Genomic DNA, 23,731 nt, shown 5'->3' on the forward strand with positions numbered 1-23,731 from the left:
AAAACTAAAACAGACCCGAGGCCCGGCCCTCGTCTGAACTATGACGTGAAAACTGTCCCGAAGCCCGGCCCTAGGGGGGTAAAAAAGTTAGCTCGTCACATCAAACCATGCAAATTATTGTTATATTTTATTCTCAAATTATTAATGTTAACAACATCAGCATTGCATGACTAAGTATAGTGTGTTTTAGCATGTAGATTTCAATTTCTGTACAGTGTATTTCATATAAGTTCTTTTAACCCAAAATTTAAAGCAAACTATGCTCCGTTCAAACTGGTTTTCTTTAAAATGCAAATCTTGTGTAATCCCAGGCTATCTGTAATCAGAAGCACATTTAAAACTGGAATATAATTTAATTTCATTCACATGTGTTTCATAAACGCATAATCTTTTCTGGATTACAATCCACTATCATACATTTAATTATTCCAGCTGCTGTGATAAAAGGCTATAAACGATCCTCCACCTGCAGGATCTTCACATGCGATAGCATACTAGCCGGGACAACTTCTTTATGTTTACAGACGTGACGCAGTGCCATGCTCGAATTTCCCGCGAAAACCTACAGGTTCCACTCAAATTAGAAAACATTATAAACTAACCGTTGTGAATCGGTTATATTGTGTTATAGTTTTGAACACTGGCTGGTTATGTACTTGCTCAAATATTGATTTCCGATCATTTTTAACCAAAAAAAATTGACGGAATGCAGCTTTAAGGAAGTTAACTCAAACAGTGTTATTATTATACACTAGTCAACATTTGAAGTGGATCAAAACCTTTCATCAAAGTTGTCCTAAAACCAAAATGCTTTCTTGTCTTAAGAAAACTTTTAACTTTTTTCATCCACTTCAAATGTTGACTACTGTAGTGAACTAAAACCATAAAAAAATTACTAGATTTTATATAATTCTTATATTTAAAAAAATAATAATTAAAAATGCCAAAAACAAAATATTGACAGAAATAAAAATTAATTCGAAATATTAAACCATTTTAGTTTATAAAGTATAATAAAATAACACTGCACTCAAATGGCTAATCTAATAGGTCGAGGTCAATTTTTTTATATAGCACATTTAAAAACAACTAATAAATAACACAGATACTATAAAGAAAACAGATCACATTTGTGAGCATTAAATTCAGTCTGCACTCCTAAAAATCAAAAATGTTCAGATGTAAAGAATGATTCATCTTTATTGAACATGAGTAGTCATACAAAGACCCAACATAACCGACCATCAACAAATCAAGAAACACAAGCATGTGTTTGATCCGAACAGTCTTGCACGAGTGCTGAGGTTCACCCTGTAAATAAATACTGTTCCTGAATGATTCTCACGCTCTTGTTAAATTAAGTGCTGAATGCATGAGGAACATCGAAGGAAAACCTTGGCACAGAAGAGAAGATAACAAACCACGTTCCCAGACCGGTTTCCTCTGGTCTACAATCACACTGCTGTACAAAAACTCAACGCAAATTAAACTTAATTGATTTGATATAAATTCTTTTTCATATTATAATCTAAAATACACAATTTTAGTCCAAATGCACTGACAAAATATGTAATTACTGCTGTTTGCTTTTGTATGGCAGCATTTGCACAAATCATTAGTTGCATGCACATCAAAATTAGCTTTATTTAGATTAGAATTAAAGCAACAGTTCACCCAAAAATGAATATTTGTTGAAAATCCACTCAACCTCAGGCCATCCGAGATTAGGATGAGTTTGTTTCTTCATCAAGATTTGGAGAAATGTAGCATTCGATCACTTGCTCAGCAGTGAATGGGTGCCGTCAGCCATTAAAGCGACTGTTTAAAGTAAAAAACGTCTTAATGATAGATTTGTTTTGTCTTCTCCAGATGTTAACTGATGGACTGGAGTGGTGTGGATTATTGTGATGTTTTTATCAGCTGTTCGGACTCTCATTCTGACGGCACCCATTCACTGCAGAGCTACATTTCTACAAATCTGATGAAGAAACAAACTCATCTACATCTTGTAAATGTTCATTTGTGGGTGAACTATTCCTTTAACTGTAAAGCTCTTAAACTGTGAGTGAGGTGCAGGTTTGGCAAGAGTTTTAATTGCAACCCAGGTCGACTGATGCAAAATCAGATACACAAAAATAAAGATACATTTGCATGTTACATGTCAGTCAGTCGTGGGTGAGTAATTCACTTGCTGTTAACAGTCAGTGTAAATATGAGCCCTCAAAGTCTAATCGCAATCGTTACTATCGGTTATTAATGACAGAACCGCCTGAAGCCAGTTGTCCGTCTGTAACAGCGGCGAGAGGTTCACGCGCCCGTCTTTACTGTCAGTTCTCTGAATACAGCGTTACGGTCAAGTGCAATGTCATGTGCCGACGGAAAGCCGAGACGCCAGCGGAGACTACGTGTAGAAGATGACCTCTGGGATCTGGCCGTCCTCCACGGACGTGCCGTTGTTGTTTCCCGCGGCGTAGCAGAAGGTGAAGCTGGTCTTGGTGCCGGAGCCGGACGACTCGTGCGTGACCTTCCTCATGCCTTTAGTGCCGTAGTGCGAGTCCGGACCCTGAGACAGAGGAAGATAGAGATGCGTTATAAAATGCTTCACAACTCCAAGTGAACGTGGCTTTATTGTTTACCTCAAAGAGGCACAAAATCACTTTCATGGACTTTTAAATTAAATGTTCCCTCCTGGTGGAATGACCTGCCCAACTCAATCCTCAGCCATCTTCAAGAATCGGCTAAAAACACATCTTTATTTGACCCTCTAACTCTAGCACTCTCTATTCTAATTCTATTCTTAAAAAAAAAAGAAAAAGAACTTGCCCCTTTTACCTTTTAATAAATATCCATGTGTAAATCTTGTATGACCTAAAAGACACCTTGTAAAAACAACTTGGTCATACCTAGATTTAAAATGAGTAAAAAATATTTTTCTTACACTGGGATTTATTTCATATCGATGAAGTCATAAGTCAAAATTCAATAAATCTACTTAAGCATCAACACAATGGCAAAAAAACAGAGCAGCTGTGGAAACGGAGTTTGAAAGCTAGAAACCGTCATGTAATTGATTTTATTCAGATTTCAAAGCCCATACGAATGTGGTTTGGATCAGGTTTGTAAAAATCAGATTTTTGCAATGAATGAAATGCAGTTGTAGTGTTTATGCACCGAATGCTATTTTCATGGCAATAAAACTTAAAAAAAAAGAAAAAAATGTATTACACCTTTATTCTGCAGGGATGCATTAAATCGCTCAAAAATGAGAGTAAAGACATTTACAATGTTACAAAAGATTTCTATTTGAAATAAATGCTGTTCTTTTGAACTTTCTATTAATCTGTGAATCCTGAAAAATAAAATGCGTCGCAGTTTCTACAAAACTATTCAGCAGCACACTGAAGACTGGAGTAATGATGCTGAAATTTCAGCTTTGATCACAGCAATAAATAAACTTTATAACATATATTCACCTTTTCTTCAGTTGTTTTAAATCCTAATCATATTTCACTGTTTTTACTGTATTTTTGATTAAATAAATGCAGCCTTTCAAAGACATTTAAAATCCAAATCTAAATTATTCCAAACTTTTAAATGGTAATAACAATTGAAATAAACATTCTAAAAGTCTCTCTAATGACAAGAAATAGAAAAAAACTGAGTAACAAATCTCTTGGTGCGTTTAGTTTAAGCAGATTTACATTAACGATCAAATGACGTCACCTTTAACGTAGCACAGGCCGTGTAATTGACGTTGGGCAGAACTTCCACCGGTTCCTTGAACATGACTCTGAAGGTGCTGGCCGATCCGTCACAGCTGAAGCCGGTGTCGTTCTGACCCAGAACTGTGTTACTGTCAGTGTGAATGATCTGAAAGAGATTCGATCAATCACAATCACAAAACAACACTTTCAACCAGTGACATGTTCATCTGAGCGGCCCCAGACAAGATCGTGAATACTGATGTGATATTAAAACTATATAACCTCTAAAAACATGATAACTGCACGATAAATCCCTATAAATAAGCACACTGTAGGTTGATGATTTTTTTCAACTTTAAGTTAAAATCTATCTGAATGCATAAAGAACAGCGTACATTTTAGGTGTTTCACTATTAATCACCGTCCATCATTTATCAGTTCATCTAAATTGTGGTGTGACAAAAAATGACTTGAAAGTGCAAATAAATCATGGAGAGATTAATAAGAGGTCATAAAAACTACTAGTACAATCATTTTATTATAGAATTGATGTTAAATTTGAAATTTGACACTTAAATGATTGTAATTTTGCACATAACTATATATAAACACGTATTTGCCAGTGGCGTTTTAGTATCGAGATACTATTATGGTTTTCATTCATATTTTGAATCATTTTCTATTTTTATACTTTCCATTTTAATTTGATTTAGTTTTTGAATTTTTTATTTTAATTTATATCGTTTAAAAAAAAAAAAAATGTATTCAGTTTTAGGTTTATTTATTTTAGTACATCAAATTAAACTAAATTAAAATGAGAAATGAGCTGAAATAATTAAAAAAAGTTTATTTTATTTAACATTCATTTTATTTCAAATAATGAAAAAGGTTTTTTTTTTTTAAATGGTTTTAGTTTTATTTAACTATAATACCCTGGTATTTAGTGCAGCTAAATGTGCACAAGAAGTGAGAGTGAACTAATTAGAAAAGAGGACTATAGTTGAAAATCAGTGAAAACTAAGTATTTTTTATAAATAAAACTCAATAATTAAACAAATAAATAAAATTAAATAGTGCTAACACATATGTGACCCTGGACCACAAAACCAGTTATAAGTTTTTTAAAATTGAGATTTATAAATAAGTAATAATAAATACGAATAAGAATAAATAATCTTTCCATTGATGTATGGTTTGTTAGGATCGGACAATATTTGGCTGAGATACAACTATTTGAAAATCTGGAATCTGAGGATGCAAAAAAATCTAAATATTGAGAAAATCGCTCCAAATGAAGTTCTTAGCAATGCATATTACTAATCAGAAATTACGTTTTGAAATTCACAAAATATCTTCACGGAACATGATTTTTACTTAATATTCTAATGATTTTTGCCATAAAAGAAAAATGGATAATTTTGACCCATACAATGTATTGTTGGCTATTGCTACAAATATACCCCAGCGACTTAAGACTGGTTTTGTGCTCCAGGGTCACACATAGGATCTACATATATACTGTTTACACTGTCACTGAGCAGGGAATTGACAAGTTTGACATGCCTCACATTAAAATGCACTTGTATTGCTTAAAAATCATGTTTGGATTGACAGTCGCACCTGTATGTTGACCTGATAGTCTGTCGGTCCGTGAATGGATCCATAAAGCCCAAACCCCACAATAAATATCCTGCGATTCACAGAGAACCTGCAGAAAGCAGTGACTGGGTTAGTTGACTTCACAGGGGCGTTAGCGGTGTGAAGGAACACGCAGGCGTCTCTCTCTCACCGGATGCGGTCGCTGGTCCCGCTGTAACCCCAGCGGCTCTCCACCTGCCCGAAGCGTGTGATGCTGCACTCTTTCCCCCGCAGACAGCAGCGCGGCCGGTCGATGAACTCCACACGTGGTTTAGGATTCACTGTGAAGTGCAGGAACAGACTCACCACCTCTCTGTCCGTCAGAATGGCCGACTGAGCAGGACCTGTGTGAAACACATATTTGATACAAGGCCTTTCACTCAATCTCCTCCATGCTTTCTGTCTCTGATCGATAGTTTAGAGTTTTTTAATCCAGTAAAAGCTCTTTTAGTGTAATTGTACAAATGTCTTTCTGCTGTCCAATTTTGATCAAGTTAAACGTCAGAATAACTGCAGTCATGTTTCCAGATGAACACTTACTGAAGCAGCTCAGCTTTACTTGATTCTCCATCAATCATTTTTTCAATCACTCAAATCTGATTATCAGGATCTTTTGAGGAGCTTTACTTTCACTGTTCCTCAGCGGAGGAATGATCTTCATCTCACATCTTCTGAGGAGCGTTTATTTCTTCATCTCTCCATCAGCATTGCTTTATATGTTTGGATCATTTCAATCTCATCTTACTGAGACACATTATTGAAAGATCTCATTGATTTACATTGCAAGCAGAAGAATTTCATCATATGAATATCAGCATCTGCACCAAATTGCATTTTTTCCCTCACTATTCTCACTATATCATATTATATGATCCTGGACAACAAAACCAGTCATAAGGGTAAATTTTTCAAAATTGAGATTTATGCACGTTCACTTTCTCGTGGGTAAAGGAATATGAGTCCAGCAGATACCTGCGCACAGGTGATTCACTAAATACATGAATAAATGCATGAGGGTGCAAAAAAATCTAAATATTGAGAAAATCACCTTTAAAGTTGTTCAAATGAAGTTCTTAGCAATGCATATTACGAATCAAAAATGAAGTTTTGATATATTTACGGTAGGAAATCTACAAAATATATCCATGGAACATGATCTTTATATAATATACTAATGATTTTTGGCATAAAAGAAAAATGGATAATTTTGACTCATAGAATGTATTATTGGCTATTGCTACAAATATACCTGTGCTGCTTATGACTGCTTTTGTCGTCCAGGGTCACATATGAGCTTTAAAAGTCTCATGTATCAATATTATATTTTGTCTAAAGGTTCAATAAACTGTTCAATTTCCAAAAAAAATAAAATTCTGACTGGTTATTAGGTATTTCAGGCTTTACAGGGTTAATGCCATAAGCGAGGCATGTATAGAGCACCTGCGGCGAACTCCTCTATGGTCATGAGAGGGAAGCGGATGAGATTGAGGGCTTTTCCCAGCACACGTCTCTTGTTCTCCGGCGTGGATTGGAGCTGCTGTCGGTGAGCTTCAGCTTCTGCCCAGCGAACCGCCGCTACGAACAAATGCACCTCGCGCAACCCCAGAGTATCTCTCTCCAACACCGCAACCAGCGTGTCTGACAGAGACAAGAGAGAGACAGACGTCTGTGAGGATGCGAGGAACCAACTAGGGTTTTCATGACACCAAAAATATACACTAATCTGTAAGCTTTGGGGTTGGTAAGATTGAGTTTTTTAATGTTTTTGAAAGAAGCCTCTTCAGCTCATCAAGGCTGCATTTATTTGATCAAAAATACAGTGAAATATTATTGCATTTAAAATAGCTGTTTTCCATGTGAATATATAAAGAGTTCATTTGCAAAAACAGATAACTCTTGTTTTTAACAATTTTCAAAAATGATGTTTTTTCATCGTGCATTTAAATTAATCTCAATCAAACTGCAAAAGTAAAAATAACTTTAAAAAAAACAGCTAACACAATAAAACATGATAACAATAAAAAAAACATGATTTTTGACCATTTTAAAAAACTGAGTTATCCGTTTTTGCAAATAAACTCTTCATGTGTTAAACTGTAATGTATTTCTGTGATGCGCAGCTGTATTTTCAGCATCATTACTGCAGTCTTCAGTGTCACATGATCTTCAGAAATCATTATAAGATGCTGATTTGCTGCTCAAGAAACATTTCTCATTATTATCAATGTTGAAAACAGTTGTGCTGCACAATATTTTTGAGGAAACCGTGATACAATCTATTCTTCATTATTCACAGATGAATAGAAAGTTCAAAAGAAAAGATGATGTCTATTTGAAATAGAAATCTTTGCTGTCCCTTTTGAGCAACTTATGTGTTCTTGCTGAATAAAAGTATTAATTTCTAAAAAAAAAAAAAAAAACATGACTGTAATCTTCTGAATTGTAGTGTCTATTATTTTAAAACAGTGGCATGTAGTCTTTATTAATCAATTAAGTTCAAGTAAACACGGCCTCAAAAGTTAAGTAGTTAACAACTAACAAACAAAAAAAACTAAGAAATGAACACTTTACAGTAAGGTTAGCTAATTAATGTAACTAACACGAACTGACAATGAGCAATGCATTTGTTTAATTCATCGTTAACATTCATTAAAATAATAAAGCTCTTCGTTGCTTGTTCATGTTAGTTCACACTGCAATAACTAATATTAACAGATACAAATCTGATAATAATGTATTATTAAATGTTGAAATTAACTAAGATTGAAAGCATTTAGTAAAGTATTGTTCATTGTTAGTTCATGTTAACAAATGGAACTAAAAGAAAACCATAAAACTATGTAAATCACAGGCATGATTATTAAATGTTGTTTTATAATGAGTAGTTCACCCAAAATGAAAATTCAGTCATTTAAATCACCCTGTAAAAGTTTCTTTCTTCTGCTGAACACAGAAGTCAACAGAAGTCAATGGCTACCAACAACTCTTTGGTCAGCAGCAGCATTCAAAATATCTTCTTCTGTATACAGCAGGGTAAATATGTTGACAGAATTGACATTTATAGGTGAATGATCCCTTTGACACCGATTCAGTGCTGTCAGAGTCTGAGCAGCAGTCCTGTAACGCGGTATACCGTGGATTTGTTTCCATGATACAGTACCCAGATCAATATCTGTGAATCCCTCAGCAGCCAGAGCGTCTCCTGTGTTTTTGTCGATGTTCTCCAGGCACAGGCTGGCCAGCTGCGGCTCATCGAACAGTCTGGCCTTCAAACAAACCACACATCAGCCTATCAGATCCACAGGAGTCTGTGCAAACATCACAGGCGTGAATGAGCTCTACCTGTGTGAGCAGCATGAACGCATTGTCTGCGCGCAGGTTCTTCTTCAGAAACTCCACACAATGCGCCTCCAGAGCCGGAACGGCGTATTTCTTAGCGGTGTAGAGAGTCGTCATCACCGTCTCGGGTCCGATTTGAACCTCATCAGAGTACAGGAACCTGAAAAATGTCATTATTTACAAATCTAAAGCTTTCTGGAATGTATACGTACATGCACATTGAGAAAAACACTCATACTTGAGCAATGAGAGGAACGCTGCGGGTTCTACATCAGGAAGCTCGATCTCTGTGGACGTGGTGGCCATGCCTCCATTAAACATGGCATCAAATACCGCACTGCCAACGGCCAGAACAAACCTGCAATGGTAATATTAATATTGCAAATAATTATTGTTATAATAAATAATGCTTTTATAATATTATTAACATTTATTTAGTAAAAGTATCATTTTAAAGACAAAATAAGCACATACCCGCCAAAATCTAAATGTTTACAAGTTGGTAGTATTTGTTATAGCTTTGCCTTATTCTGATTTCACTTTAAAGTAATTGAAAATTACAAACAAATGCAGAAGTCAGAAATAAGGACATTTTATGGTAATCAAAACCGATTGAATATATATTTTTTTAAATAAATAATTAATGGTAAAGTTAATATATCTTTTTTCTCTCAATTCTGAAAAAGGTCAGAATTGCAAAATATAAATTCAATTTCAAGACATTAACTCACAATTGCAAGAAAAAGTTGGATTTTTTTTAAATTCTAGGGCTGAAATAATGTAAAAAATAAAATAAAGTTAAAAAAAATTCTGAGTTTATATCTTGCAATTCACTTTTTCCTCTGCTATATCAAAAATCATAATTACCTTTTTTTATTTCATGGCAGAAATGCAAGATATCTCGTAAATAGTTTAGTTAGGTTAGTTAATTTATACCCGCAGGTAAATTTGTTTTGCAGTAAAATGACAGTGACAAACAATTTCAATCTCACAATTATGACTTTTTTTCTCAGAATTGATTAAAAATAAAATCCAGTTTCTGAGATAAAAAGTTGCAAATACCTTTTTTTTTCCATCCTATGGGAATTTAAAACGTGAGTTAATGAATTGTCACAATGCAAAACTATTTTAATGATCAGTTTTTATTATAAAAACGTAAATGTTATTGGCACTCTTGTGTCTCGTGACCAGTTGTCAACTGGAAGCGCGCGCCATATTTGACTGCGCAGGCGCGCCGCGAATTAAGAGCGTCAGCTCAGCTGAGGGGAGGATTTTTGAACGAATGTCTTTAACTTCAGTCTGTTTCTTACACAAAGCTGTCAAATACCCTCGGAAGACTTGTTAAAATAGCGCACGAGATATATGGACTACTGTTATGATGCTTTTTATCATTTTTGGAGCTTTACAGCTCCAGTCCCCATCCACCTCCATTATACTGAAACGGGCGCATGAACAACCCGCTAAACATCTCGTGTTGTTTTTCACGGATAAAGCAAGTCATACAGGTTTTTAAGACGCCATGTTGGTGAGTAAGTGTGACCCTGGAGCACAAAAGCAGTCATAAGCAGCACAGGTATATTTGCTTTGCTAAGAACTTCATTTGGACAACTTTCAGATTCCAGATTTTCAAATAGTTGTGTATCAGCCAAATATTGTCCGATCATAACAAACCATACATCAATGGAAAGCTTATTTATTCAGCATTCAGACTGTGCATAAATCTCAATTTTTAAAAAAATTTACTCTTATGACTGGTTTTGTGGTCCAGAGTCACAAATTATGACAGAAGAGTCATTTTAATAATTTGCTGACTCAATGTCATCAGTGTATTTAGTGAATCACCTGTGCGCGGGTATCCGCTGGACTCCCATTCCTTTACCCACAAGAAAGTGAACATCACTCAGTACTTCATTATTGAACAAAAACGCAAATCTCTCTTTCACGGTGCTTTTCGTCGCCTGCCAGTTATAAACGGGCTCCCGGTACACGAGCACGGCGGCTGCGGCCGGGGCATGGGACAGAGACGAGTGTGTCGCCGGTGTCATCGCTGCGTTGTTTGACGGGTTTCCTGTCATATTCGAGGCGGTCGAAGCCGGCGGCCCCACCACCGCCGCGGCAGCCGGTTGAGAGTTCATGAGGTTCAGCGGAGGTCCTAAGGCAACACCGGGGATTTCCAGGCCCGCAGGCCCCGGTTGAGGATTTGAGCGTCTTGTCACGCTCTGAGAGCCTCCGCCGCCTCCTACTGATCCTCCGTGACTCGCAGCCAAAGCGTAAGGACTGTTGCTCGGTTGGCTGTTACCCAAAGGTCCGGGTCCGGAGAAATTTAAACACGGAACCCGACCGCTATTGTCTCCAGTAGCCATCTTGGACTGAAGCGCGCACCCGCTGAATGAGTAAACAAATCGCGAGAGCACCACATCCGGTCCCAAGTGTACATGTGTGGAGTTACATATATCATCAATATTTTGAAAACTAACTCTGATAATAGTGGAACAGAAGATATTTGTTCTCGAAATATCTATAAAATGAAAGTCCTATATATAAATATATAAAATCTATAAATTATTCAGTGATCAAAAGGAAATTAATTTGTCAATTCCCTGGTTTATATTTATATTATTTTACATTATTCTAGAATTATTTACATTATCTTATTCTTTCAATATTTTATTTTTTATATATCTGACACACATATTGTAAATTATTTTAATTTGCATTTTAATTTTTATATATTTTTTTATATCGTGTATACATATACAATTTGTAAATAAACAAAATATAAATACAAATATTAGCTATATATAAATATTTCTAAAATTAACTACAATTATATATAAAATATATTTTTTATATTCTAGCATTGTATTTAGAATATAGTCATCATGATTTTTAGAATTGCAGAAAGCAAGGATTCCTTTGTCTCCATCTTATTAAACATCCTCATAAACATTATATTGCATGCAAAAAGAAGTTCAAGAATAAATGATCTGTTGTCTCTGTATACATTTGATCTGGTTTACCTGGTTGATCACGTACTATTATGTCCATGTACGCATGCAAATGCCAGAAGACAAAGGATATTTAGCCTAACACGACGTCAGATCAATATTTCTTAAATGTCATGATGCCCTCATCTGGATGAGAGGGGAAGCGCCGCGGTGACGTCACGCATCCAAAAGCTGCAGCAAATGCAGTATCTGTGTAAAAAAGCCCTGTCATGAAATTGTATCCCCTATAACGATGTTGAGACACTGGAAATGCAGTTAGAATAGGAGTGAACGAACCAATTGTGTCAACCCAAAGTGCTTCTCTTACGTTTATGCATTTAGCATTTTATACACTGAAAGAGAAAACTCTGTAGTTCCAGGATTTTGAATTCGAAACATTTTTATATATTTATATTATATTATTATTACGTAATATTATATATATGAAACCTTTGGCTTGTCAAAAAAGGCAGGATGATGCAATTTATTATGATTAAATGTATTTATTTATTTTACAAAAGTCGGGAATAAAACAAAGGTTATGCCTATTGGAGTAGGTTTTACAAGAAAATATTACATTAGTCTTTCTACATCAAAATTTCATGTTTAATTAATGCATTACTTGCCATTTTTACTAGTGAAATTTACTAGCAATTTCTGAGTGAAAGATGTTTCCACCGCTTTTTTCAGTGTATGATTCAAACAAGAATGATTTAATTATCAAAATTTAAAAACTTTTGCAAGAATAACATTTTCTGCTAACTCTAAAGACTTGAAATAGTTATTTCAGTATCTATAAATGATCAATTATTCAGTAATAAAAAAAAGGTTTTCATGCAGTCTGTTTGAAAAGTTATCTCAGTGTTATTTCAATATTTTTATTTATTTAATTTTATGTATATATATGTATATACATGCATACATATCAAAACCAACAAAAGAGCAATAAAATGCAAGTGCTATGACACTTGCATTTTATATATATACACACACACACACACACACACACACACATATATATATATATATATATATGAAGAAAACAAGTAGAATAGAAAAAGAATATAGAAAGCTAGTGTTAGTTTTTTTAAGAAAACACACACACACACACACACAGACACACATTATATATTTATATTTGGATAAAAGCGTCTGCTAAATGTAATGTAAATATATATATTAGTCTAATATATAGGCTATTACACGTTTTATAATTTCTCATTTCAATCAATGTAGACGTCTCCTATATATGTGAAATGTTCCTCCGTTTTCTATCCAAATGGTAGATTTATCGTATAATAAAAGCGCAATACTTCGATCTGCTGTTATATAATTCCAGCACGTAGGCGCAGCTCTGCATGCGGAGGAGCGGGAGTCCCGCGTGAAACTCCAGCGCGTGGCGTGACGCTCCGTCTGCTTCTCATCGGCGTGACGTCACGCCGCGAGCTGAGCTGAGCTGTCCGCGCGCCGCTGGTGCTGAAGCAAGATGGCAGTGCGCTAGTGGCGCGAAACGGCCGATGAACTGAGGGGACCACGGGGAAAGTGCTTTATGAGAACATTTTCTGTTAGTTCGACTGTTTATTCACGCGTTTATTGTGTAAAAGCTGTAGTTATGGCTGTGTGTTGAGTGAGCGCGGCTGAATCCAATCACTGCAAGTAAACGGACTGTCCCGTTCCGGCGGAGGTCGACGCGACGCGGCGCGGCGCGATGTCTCTGCTGTGCGTCGGGGGTGAGTAACGGTCTATACATTTGCCCTTTGTTGGGACAGAATTTTATTTGTCAAAATAATCCGTTTATCATACAGAATCCCTTACAAAAAGTACCATATGAGAAGATTGAATCATTACCACACTCATTTACCATGGTATTTCACAGAGTGTCATGGTACTTTTTGCTAGTAACCTGTCTTGATTACAAAACCATGGTGTTTTCATATATATACCATGGTATAAAACTCAATGTCATTGTATCCTTCCTTCACAAAAAAGTACTATTGCAGTATCATGGGACTTTAAAATGAACCATGAAATTAATGGTATTTACATGGTATTTCAAGGGATGACCATGGTGCATGATCAAAATAATGTGGTATAAGTGAATGCTGTCACCGTGCTTTATCATGATGCATGACAAAAAACAAAACATGTTTTTGTCTTGCTAATGCTTGTCACTGATGTTAAGATGTGTTTGGTTTCTGTTTAGCAAAGGTGTTCGTGTTTTTTCTCTTTAATCAACCTGTTAATCAACCAGTCAAGTGTTAATATCAGAATTTAATGCAGACTCTTATTTGGACATTGCATTGATATTTTAAGGATCTGATATGTAGAAATGTGTTGTTATAAAGGGGATTGCTCATATTGTTCAGTGCAGGGTGGGAATCTCTAGCACGGCGTGGGAAATGCGCTCGTGAGGGAATCCTGTGTGTGTGGGTGTGTGAGCTTGATGAAATGACATTTCTTGTGAAGATTATTCTGGTCACGCTCTGTACGGTGCAAACCAGGGCTTCACGTTTCTTCAGGTTCACATGCATTAGCTTTGCAGGTAAAATGATTGATTGACAGGTTAGTTACGATCGATTTGGTTATCAGTGCCTCAGATGCCTCGAAACGACATTCACACTGATAACGCTGTGTGTGCATGCTCTGAAAGCAATATCTGTTCTGCAACATCCGTACTGCATAATAATCATAGAGACTCTTGTGCATCCAATGCACTTGAAAAACAAAGCATTGATAGCTGGATGATTGTAATCCAGCACGATTTTGCTCTGATGCATTGACACGTGGATGGCTCATTCTTATTCTGTGCTGCACCAGACTATAAAACACTAGCTGCTCTCTCACTAGTAGTGCTGGTCATACGAGGGTGAATCTCACTAAACCTGCCAAGATTCATGCTTGTATCATTTTATCCTAAAATAAAAAATAAAAAATAATTAAATAAATAATAATAAATTAAGTAAAGGTATAAATAATCGAATGTATGCACATACACATGTATATTTATATAATTCTCGAAAAAAATGTTATTTTTGCATTACACTATTTTTTAATGATTTTTGTTTGCTTATAATATATAAACATAACATTATATACTGTATATATATATGCTCATATAATGTCTTTTAGGCTAATGCAAAAAAACAAACAAACTCATTTTCATTACTATAATGCAAAAAGATACAGATGATACATACACTATATTGCCAAAAGTATTGGCACCCCCTTCTAATGAACAGGTTTGACTACTTTAGTAATTTCCATGAGTACAAATCTTAATGTTTAAGCATATAATGATATTCTAGGGAATTGTGTGCTTCTAATTTTAAAGCAACAGTTTGGACAGGACCCTTTTCTACTCTGTGTATAAGGCAAGGTTCAAAAAGAAATGATTGATTGAGTCAGTGTGGAAGAACTTGACTGGTCTGCAGAAAGCCAAGTCCTGATCCAAGCTGAACATCTCTGCTGTGACTTTAAATGCAGATCTTGAGCCAAAAACTCTTTAGCAAACACCAATGACTTGTACATATGTGATAGTCATTTTAGACACTTCCAAAACTGTTGCAACAGAGATGGAAATACAATTTTTAAATACATGAATTATGTTTCCATCTTTGTTGCCACAGTTTTGGAAGTGCCTAAAGAAGGGGGTGTCCCAATACTTTTGTCCATATAGTGTATGTACAAGTCATTGGTGTTTGGTAAAGAGTTTTTGGCTCAAGATCTGCATTTAAAGTCACACCAGAGATGTTCAGCTTAGATTAGGACTTGGCTTTCTGCAGACCAGTCAAGTTCTTCCACACTGACTCAATCAATTATTCATTATACACAGAGGCATTGTCATGTTAGAGTAGAAAAGGGTCCTGTCCAAACTGTTGCTTTAAAATTAGAAGCACACAATTCCCTAGAATATCATTATATGCTTAAACATTAAGATTTGTACTCATGGAAATTACTAAAGTAGTCAAACCTGTTCATTAGAAGGGGGTGCCAATACTTTTGGCAATATAGTGTAAATTAACATTATGCTTATTTTTAGGAGTAGATAGATATTTTGTGACACTATAGTGGAAAAAGCAAATTTCCCAATTCCCTTTATTGTAATGCAAAAATAAATGAATGAATAAATAATAATAATACAAATAAAATAAATATGTATGAAATTAAAAAATCATTACCATAATGCAATAAAAATAATCAAATAAATAAATAATAATAATATACAATTTACACTGTCTTTGCCATGGCAGTATTTGTTTTATTGCCCTTAATTTATGTTGATTTAAATAATAATAATAATAAAAAAAAGATGAATCTCATAGTTGGTTTTAAATACAGTAATGTGAATTTGGAGGGGGAGATACGCTTTTTTGTAATGGAAAATAATATCACAGTGCAAATAATCTTAGTTCCATTTTTTGGGGTGAAATATGAGCTGGAAATTGTGAGATTTACGCTTAAAATCTTAAACTTCTGACAGCAGCTACCATGTGAATTCAAGCCCCTCATCTGGGAATTCTGTCTCAATCCGCTCGCTCTTTCCCGCGCAGTAAACCAGAAACACTGAGATTTACTGGAAGTCCCTGAGTAAAGGCACAGCGACTGTTCAGGAAAGGGGTTATGGGTTTATTGCTCAATGAGACGACAAAGCTCTTATTCTTGATGTGCAGTTTGTCAGTGTTGGATCAATGTTCATTACAGGAGAGACTGTGTTGCATGAAGGGTCATGACTGAATTAAGCTCTTTACTTAAGATATCACAAAGACATGTGTTTGGTAGTATATTCTCAGGCACTCCACTAGTCAATTTGCATATATAACCTTCAACAGATTGTGTAGTGAAATCTAAAGATGAATGCATTACATAAGGCTATTGTGTGATATAACTCTTATGATGTTTGGTGGTGTTGTCATATGCTGAATGTAGGAGTGTTTTCACACTTATGTAATATTGAAAACGCTTTTGCAGTCAGCATGGGCGGAAAACATCCCACCTCCTGTTTCCAGCCAAACATCGCAGGGAAAATCAAAGTCTTCACAGTTAGTAATGTGTTTTGATGTTCATGAGGAGTTTTATTGCTCATAATTGATGTCTAAATGCTTTTGAAGAGACTAGGCCATAGGAAAGAAAAATCATGAATGCGATCTCTTATATTTTCTCAGTTATTTCTCTTAGATGGCGAGCAAATTGATACGCTTGCTTCTTAAAAACTCCTATATTTGTTTCAGAGGGAATCTTAAAGAAGTGGTTCACCCTAAAATGGAAATTGGCTGAAAATGTTCTCACCCTCAGGCCATCCATGATGTAGATGAGTTTGTTTCTTCATCAGATTTGGAGAAATGTATAGCATTGCATCAGTATCTCAGCAATGGATGCTCTGCAGTGAATGGGTGCCGTCAGAATGAGAGTCCAAACAGCTGATAAAAACACCACAATAATTCACTGCAGAGTGATGCAATGCTACATTTCTCCAAATCTGATGAAGAAACAAACTCATCTACATCTTGAACGGTTTGAGGGTGAGCACATTTTCAGCCAATTTTCATTTTTGGGTGAACTAATCCTTAAATAAACTCTCAAACTCTGCTCAGATTTGCTAAGATCTCAAAAGTCTGAAATCTCAGTATGAAATCTACTGACTATTTTAGGAGAAACATCTGAGACAATGTTACTTAAATAAAGCATCTCAGGAGACTTAATGGAGCCCTAAATTATGAAGGAGCAACGTCTGAGCAATAACATTTTCCTTTGGGCATGTCAGTAAAACCCATTCAAGAGTCCTTCTTTGCTAATTTCCTTTCACAGTCAGCTGGTTGTTTTCCTCTCGGCTGTGGCGAATAAATGGGGCCTGGGAGTCATTGATTACGATGTGTTGTTTGTGGGCAGCAGGTCCAGCTCTGAATTATTTATATTGGCAGTGATTTATGATTCTGAGCTATTATTAAGCACTAGTTTCCTGGGTTCTGCGATGCAGCGTCCTCTTCATTGATCTGGCCTGGGTATTGATATATTACAGTGGTCTGTTTTAACTGCACTCAATGAAACACCATACGATAGAGCTGCCCACCTCTCTATAATTCAATCTAAGATGGAGCTGAATGGCAAAGATTGCTTCCGGTTTGTCGCCGTTCTTCAGCATTTATTTGCTTGAAATGGAAAGAACTCCGTGGCTTAAAATAGACTGGGTCTTTCAGTACAGATATATAGTGGCCGCTCTGCCGGGATCGGGTCGTCATATTTCTGTCGACTATGCAGATATAAAGAAGCTGTATCAGACCAGAGGGTCTATTTTTATGTGCCTCTGACACATTTAACCAGCCTCACCTGCAAACTGGCACAAGCATGATGAAAGCAGGGCAGCGGACAGTGGATAGTTTTTTTTTTTACTTTTAAAACTTTCTTGTATTTGTTCTCTCATTCTGCTGTATTATGTCTATTGTTTTGTCTATGTACCTATCATCTACCCATCCATCCATCCATCCATCCATCCATCATTCTAGCTATCATTTTTCTAACTAAAATCCATTTATCCATCCACCGTTTTGTCTATTGTTTTGTTCATCCATCCATCTATCATTTTGTCTATCTACCATCCATCCATCCACGGGTTTGTCTATCATTTTGTCTATCTACCATCCATCCATCCATCCATCCACTGTTTTGTCAGTCGTTTTGTCCATTCATCCATCTATCACTTTGTCTATCTACCATCCATCCATCCACGGGTTTGTCTATCATTTTGTCTATCTGTTCATCCACTGTTTTGTCTATCATTTTGTCAATCCATCCATTTATCTATCCCTCCATCCACCATTTTTTCAATCGTATTGTCTATCCATCCATCCAACCATCCATCTATCATTTTGTCTATCTACCATCCATTCATCCACCATTGTCTATCATTTTGTCTATCCATCCATCCGTTCTTCCATTTATCCATCCATCATTTTGGCTGTCATTATGTCCGTCCATCCATCCATCCATCCATCCATCCATCCACCATTTTGTCAAGCATTTTGTCTATCCATCCATCCATCCATCTAGCCACCATTTTATCAAGCGTTTTGCCCATCCATCTATCCATCTATCATTTTGTCTATCTACCATCCATTCATCCACCGATCCATCCACCCACCGTTTTGTGTATCATTTTGTCTATCCGTTCATCCACTGTTTTGTCTATCATTTTGTCTATCCGTTCATCCACTGTTTTGTCTATCATTTTGTCAATCCATCCATTTATCTATCCCTCCATCCACCATTTTTTCAATCGTATTGTCTATCCAACCATCCATCTATCTTTTTGTCTATCCATCCATCCGTTCTTCCATTTATCCATCCATCATTTTGTCAAGCATTTTGTCTATCCATCCATCCATCCGTCCATCCATCCACCATTTTGTCAAGCATTTTGTCCATCCATCCATCCATCCATCCACCATTTTGTCAAGCATTTTGTCTATCCATCCATCCATCCATCTAGCCACCATTTTATCAAGCGTTTTGCCCATCCATCTATCCATCTATCATTTTGTCTATCTACCATCCATTCATCCACCATTGTCTATCATTTTGTCTATCCATCCATCCGTTCTTCCATTTATCCATCCATCATTTTGTCTATCTACCATCCATTCATCCACCATTGTCTATCATTTTGTCTATCCATCCATCCGTTCTTCCATTTATCCATCCATCATTTTGACTGTCATTATGTCCATCCATCCATCCATCCACCATTTTGTCAAGCATTTTGTCTATCCATCCATCCATCCATCCACCATTTTGTCAAGCATTTTGTCTATCCATCCATCCATCCATCCATCCACCATTTTGTCAAGCATTTTGTCTATCCATCCATCCATCCATCTAGCCACCATTTTATCAAGCGTTTTGCCCATCCATCTATCCATCCATCCATCCACCATTTTGTCAAGCATTTTGTCTATCCATCCATCCATCCATCCATCCATCCATCCACCATTTTGTCAAGCATTTTGTCTATCCATCCATCCATCCATCTAGCCACCATTTTATCAAGCGTTTTGCCCATCCATCTAGCCATCCATCTATCATTTTGTCTATCTACCATCCATTCATCCACCGATCCATCCACCCACCGTTTTGTGTATCATTTTGTCTATCTGTTCATCCACTGTTTTGTCTATCATTTTGTCTATCCGTTCATCCACTGTTTTGTCTATCATTTTGTCAATCCATCCATTTATCTATCCCTCCATCCACCATTTTTTCAATCGTATTGTCTATCCAACCATCCATCTATCATTTTGTCTATCCATCCATCCGTTCTTCCATTTATCCATCCATCATTTTGTCAAGCATTTTGTCTATCCATCCATCCATCCGTCCATCCATCCACCATTTTGTCAAGCATTTTGTCCATCCATCCATCCATCCATCCACCATTTTGTCAAGCATTTTGTCTATCCATCCATCCATCCATCTAGCCACCATTTTATCAAGCGTTTTGCCCATCCATCTATCCATCTATCATTTTGTCTATCTACCATCCATTCATCCACCATTGTCTATCATTTTGTCTATCCATCCATCCGTTCTTCCATTTATCCATCCATCATTTTGTCTATCTACCATCCATTCATCCACCATTGTCTATCATTTTGTCTATCCATCCATCCGTTCTTCCATTTATCCATCCATCATTTTGACTGTCATTATGTCCATCCATCCATCCATCCACCATTTTGTCAAGCATTTTGTCTATCCATCCATCCATCCATCCACCATTTTGTCAAGCATTTTGTCTATCCATCCATCCATCCATCCATCCATCCACCATTTTGTCAAGCATTTTGTCTATCCATCCATCCATCCATCTAGCCACCATTTTATCAAGCGTTTTGCCCATCCATCTATCCATCCATCCATCCACCATTTTGTCAAGCATTTTGTCTATCCATCCATCCATCCATCCATCCATCCATCCATCCACCATTTTGTCAAGCATTTTGTCTATCCATCCATCCATCCATCTAGCCACCATTTTATCAAGCGTTTTGCCCATCCATCTATCCATCTATCATTTTGTCTATCTACCATCCATTCATCCACCGATCCATCCACCCACCGTTTTGTGTATCATTTTGTCTATCTGTTCATCCACTGTTTTGTCTATCATTTTGTCTATCCGTTCATCCACTGTTTTGTCTATCATTTTGTCAATCCATCCATTTATCTATCCCTCCATCCACCATTTTTTCAATCGTATTGTCTATCCAACCATCCATCTATCATTTTGTCTATCCATCCATCCGTTCTTCCATTTATCCATCCATCATTTTGTCTGTCGTTATGTCCATCCATCCATCCATCCACCATTTTGTCAAGCATTTTGTCTATCCATCCATCCACCCACCATTTTATCAAGTGTTTTGCCCATCCATCTATCATTTTGTCTATCTACCATCCATTCATCCACCGATCCATCCCCTGTTTTGTCTATCATTTTGTCTATCCATCCATCCACCGTTTTGTCAATCATTTTGTCAATCCATCCATTTATCTATCACTCCATCCACCATTTTGTCAATCGTATTGTCTATCCATCCATCCAACATCCATCTATCATTTTGTCTATCTACCATCCATTCATCCACCATTGTCTATAATTTTGTCTATCCATCCATCCGTTCTTTCATTTATCCATCCATCATTTTGTCTGTCATTATGTCCATCCATCCATCATTTTGTCAAGCATTTTGTCTATCCATCCATCCATCCATCCATCATTTTATCAAGCGTTTTGCCCATCCATCCATCTATCCATCTATCATTTTGTCCATCCATCCATCCATCCACAACTCAAGCTCTCTCTCTTAAAGCACATGAATGAATGTGTGTATCTTTAACTGTGAAAACTTGTTTGTGAGGAACGAAATAAAGTGTAACGAGGGTGAATTCAGGGAGCCATTAAATGTCCAGTGTGCGATGAGTCTGATAAATGACATTATCTGCTGTTGGTCTGAGAGAGCAGAAGAAACGTCCAGGATTCATTAGAGACGCTGGGGAGGAAAACGCAGTGGACTCGATCAGACCGCAGAGAGACACAATGAGTCAGAACCCGAGAAACCAGCACCGAGCGAGTGTTTCCCGCTGAGGAATTTGCTGACGTACTGAAAACAGAATTAAGAGGCCATTGGGTGAAATTGAACTGAAGTCTTTATTTCTAAACTGTAGCATTTGCTGCTGGAAAGGCCAGCATTTATTGTGCTTGGATGATGGTTCTGGTGTCCCAGGGCCTCTGTTCTTTACACAAAGCTATCGAATGGTTTCAGAAGACTATAATATTTTAGTTATGGACTACTTTAATGATTCTTTTTGTTTTTCATGAAATGGGAATATTATATAGAGTGTTTTTTTAAATTTGATTTATTTTTGTGCTTTCCAAAAGCTTTCTAAAAAGCTCAAACAGTAGAGCATAACAATGCCAAGATCAATTAATTCCCAACAAAATTTACATGCATGAACTGATAAAAATTTGCAAGGTCAATGTAGCGTCCTTTCTTCAAATAAATGCTTTTGCGAAATGCATAAATGTAAATATCCTCAGAGGGTAGTTGAGAAATTGACATAATAAAGTAAATTTTTTTCACAATTTTGACATTTTTTCTTGCAATTCTGAGTTTATATCTAACAATCCAGACTTTGTTTGACTTTCTCAGAATTGTGAGATATAAACAATTCACAATTATGACTTTTCATATCTCGCAATTCTGAGTTTACATCTCACTATAGTGAGTTAACAGATGTTAATTGTGTCTTTATAACTTACAATTGTGAATAATGAACTGGTAATTCTGAGAAAAATTCAAATTGTGAGGATTAAACATGAAATTGTCAGAATTTGATGTAAAAAGTCGCCTTTTTAATTTTTTTATTTTTTTTATTTTTTTTATTCCGTGGCACAATTAAAAAAAAAAAAAAATCAGATTTGCGAGATGCAAATTCAGAATTCTGAGAAAAAAAGGCAGAATTGTGAGATGTAAACAGAATTCTGAATTTACGTCTCAACTTTTTTCTCAAATTGTGAGAAACGGTCACACCCTATAGACGTTTAGTTTGTTTTTCTCTCCTCGTGTTCTCTGACCTAGGCTGTATCCGAAATCTCCCCCTATACCCTCATGCACTATTCCCTACATTAGTCCACTCATACAGTTCACTTGAAGGAGAGAATGAAAATGAGTGAGTGAATTCGGACACTGATTATTAACTATTTAATAATCAATTTACAATGAATTTGTACCTGTGTTGTATTACGCCGTGGACGAGCGCTTTTAAAATGAATGGATGATTCAGCTGCGGGCGTCATCTTCTGGCGACACGCTGGAATTCATTCGGTGCGCGACTCTCACAGTGCATTATGGGTTATCTCTAGCCGTTGAGTGTACATCGGTTGTACACTCGTTTTTGCCGTGCATTGTGGGATTGAATGAGTGCACTCGAGAACGTCCAAAAATGGCTGTCCACTCATAGTGCCCTATTTGAGGCTATAGGGGGCGATTTCAGATACAGTCTCCCCTTAATTATGTCATTTGGTTCAGGTGTGTTTCATTAATTATCCTCATTTGCCTTTGTACTTAAGTTCAGGTCTGTTCAGTTTGTCTTTGTCCGGTCTCGTCTGCAGTATGTGTGTCTCCTGCCTGCCTTTATATGGATTAGTTAAAGACTGTTTGACTTCATCATCTTCGTGCGTGTTCAAACATGACAGAAACAAAGTCTGAATTGTGAGATGCAAACTCAGAATTACAAGAAACAAAGCAATTACTTTTTTTTTTTTGTATCTCATGGCAGAAACCAACTTTCATATTAATCAGACAATTCAAAAATGTGTCAGACTGACCCAGACCGTATTTATTTATTTATATATATTTTTTTAAATCCCTCTCTGACGTCATATCCTTTGGCGCTGTGTGGGCTCTCGCTGCATGAGTCTGTAGATGTTCTCCTGAGTAACTTTCCTCACAGCTCTCATCTTTTCAAATGGTTTTATTGGCCAGAATTCCGGTCAGCAGAGGTGCCGGA

General features: G+C 36.4%; 2 protein-coding genes across 2 annotated transcripts in view; one reads left to right on the forward strand and one right to left on the reverse strand.

Annotated features, from left to right (window-relative positions):
* Positions 1–1,182: 1,182 nt before the first annotated feature.
* Positions 1,183–11,729, reverse strand: LOC131528778 (BTB/POZ domain-containing protein 2). Its single transcript, XM_058758157.1, has 10 exons — positions 11,702–11,729; positions 10,524–11,199; positions 8,920–9,039; positions 8,685–8,841; positions 8,503–8,608; positions 6,783–6,980; positions 5,494–5,686; positions 5,325–5,412; positions 3,724–3,870; positions 1,183–2,563 (listed from the first exon to the last, which is right to left on the reverse strand). Exons 1-10 carry the CDS (start codon positions 11,727–11,729, stop codon positions 2,402–2,404), a joined length of 1,875 nt encoding a protein of 624 aa, XP_058614140.1. The 3' UTR covers positions 1,183–2,401.
* A 1,407-nt stretch (positions 11,730–13,136) lies between these two features.
* Positions 13,137–23,731, forward strand: part of LOC131552210 (protein unc-13 homolog A) — an 80,837-nt gene continuing 70,242 nt past the window's right edge. The window contains exon 1 of the mRNA XM_058795833.1: positions 13,137–13,398. Coding sequence (XP_058651816.1) covers positions 13,377–13,398 — 22 coding nt within the window. The 5' untranslated portion in view covers positions 13,137–13,376. The remainder of the gene's footprint in view (positions 13,399–23,731) is intronic.

The sequence above is a fragment of the Onychostoma macrolepis genome, chromosome 02 (genome assembly GCF_012432095.1).
Source record: "Onychostoma macrolepis isolate SWU-2019 chromosome 02, ASM1243209v1, whole genome shotgun sequence".
Taxonomy (NCBI): domain Eukaryota; kingdom Metazoa; phylum Chordata; class Actinopteri; order Cypriniformes; family Cyprinidae; genus Onychostoma; species Onychostoma macrolepis.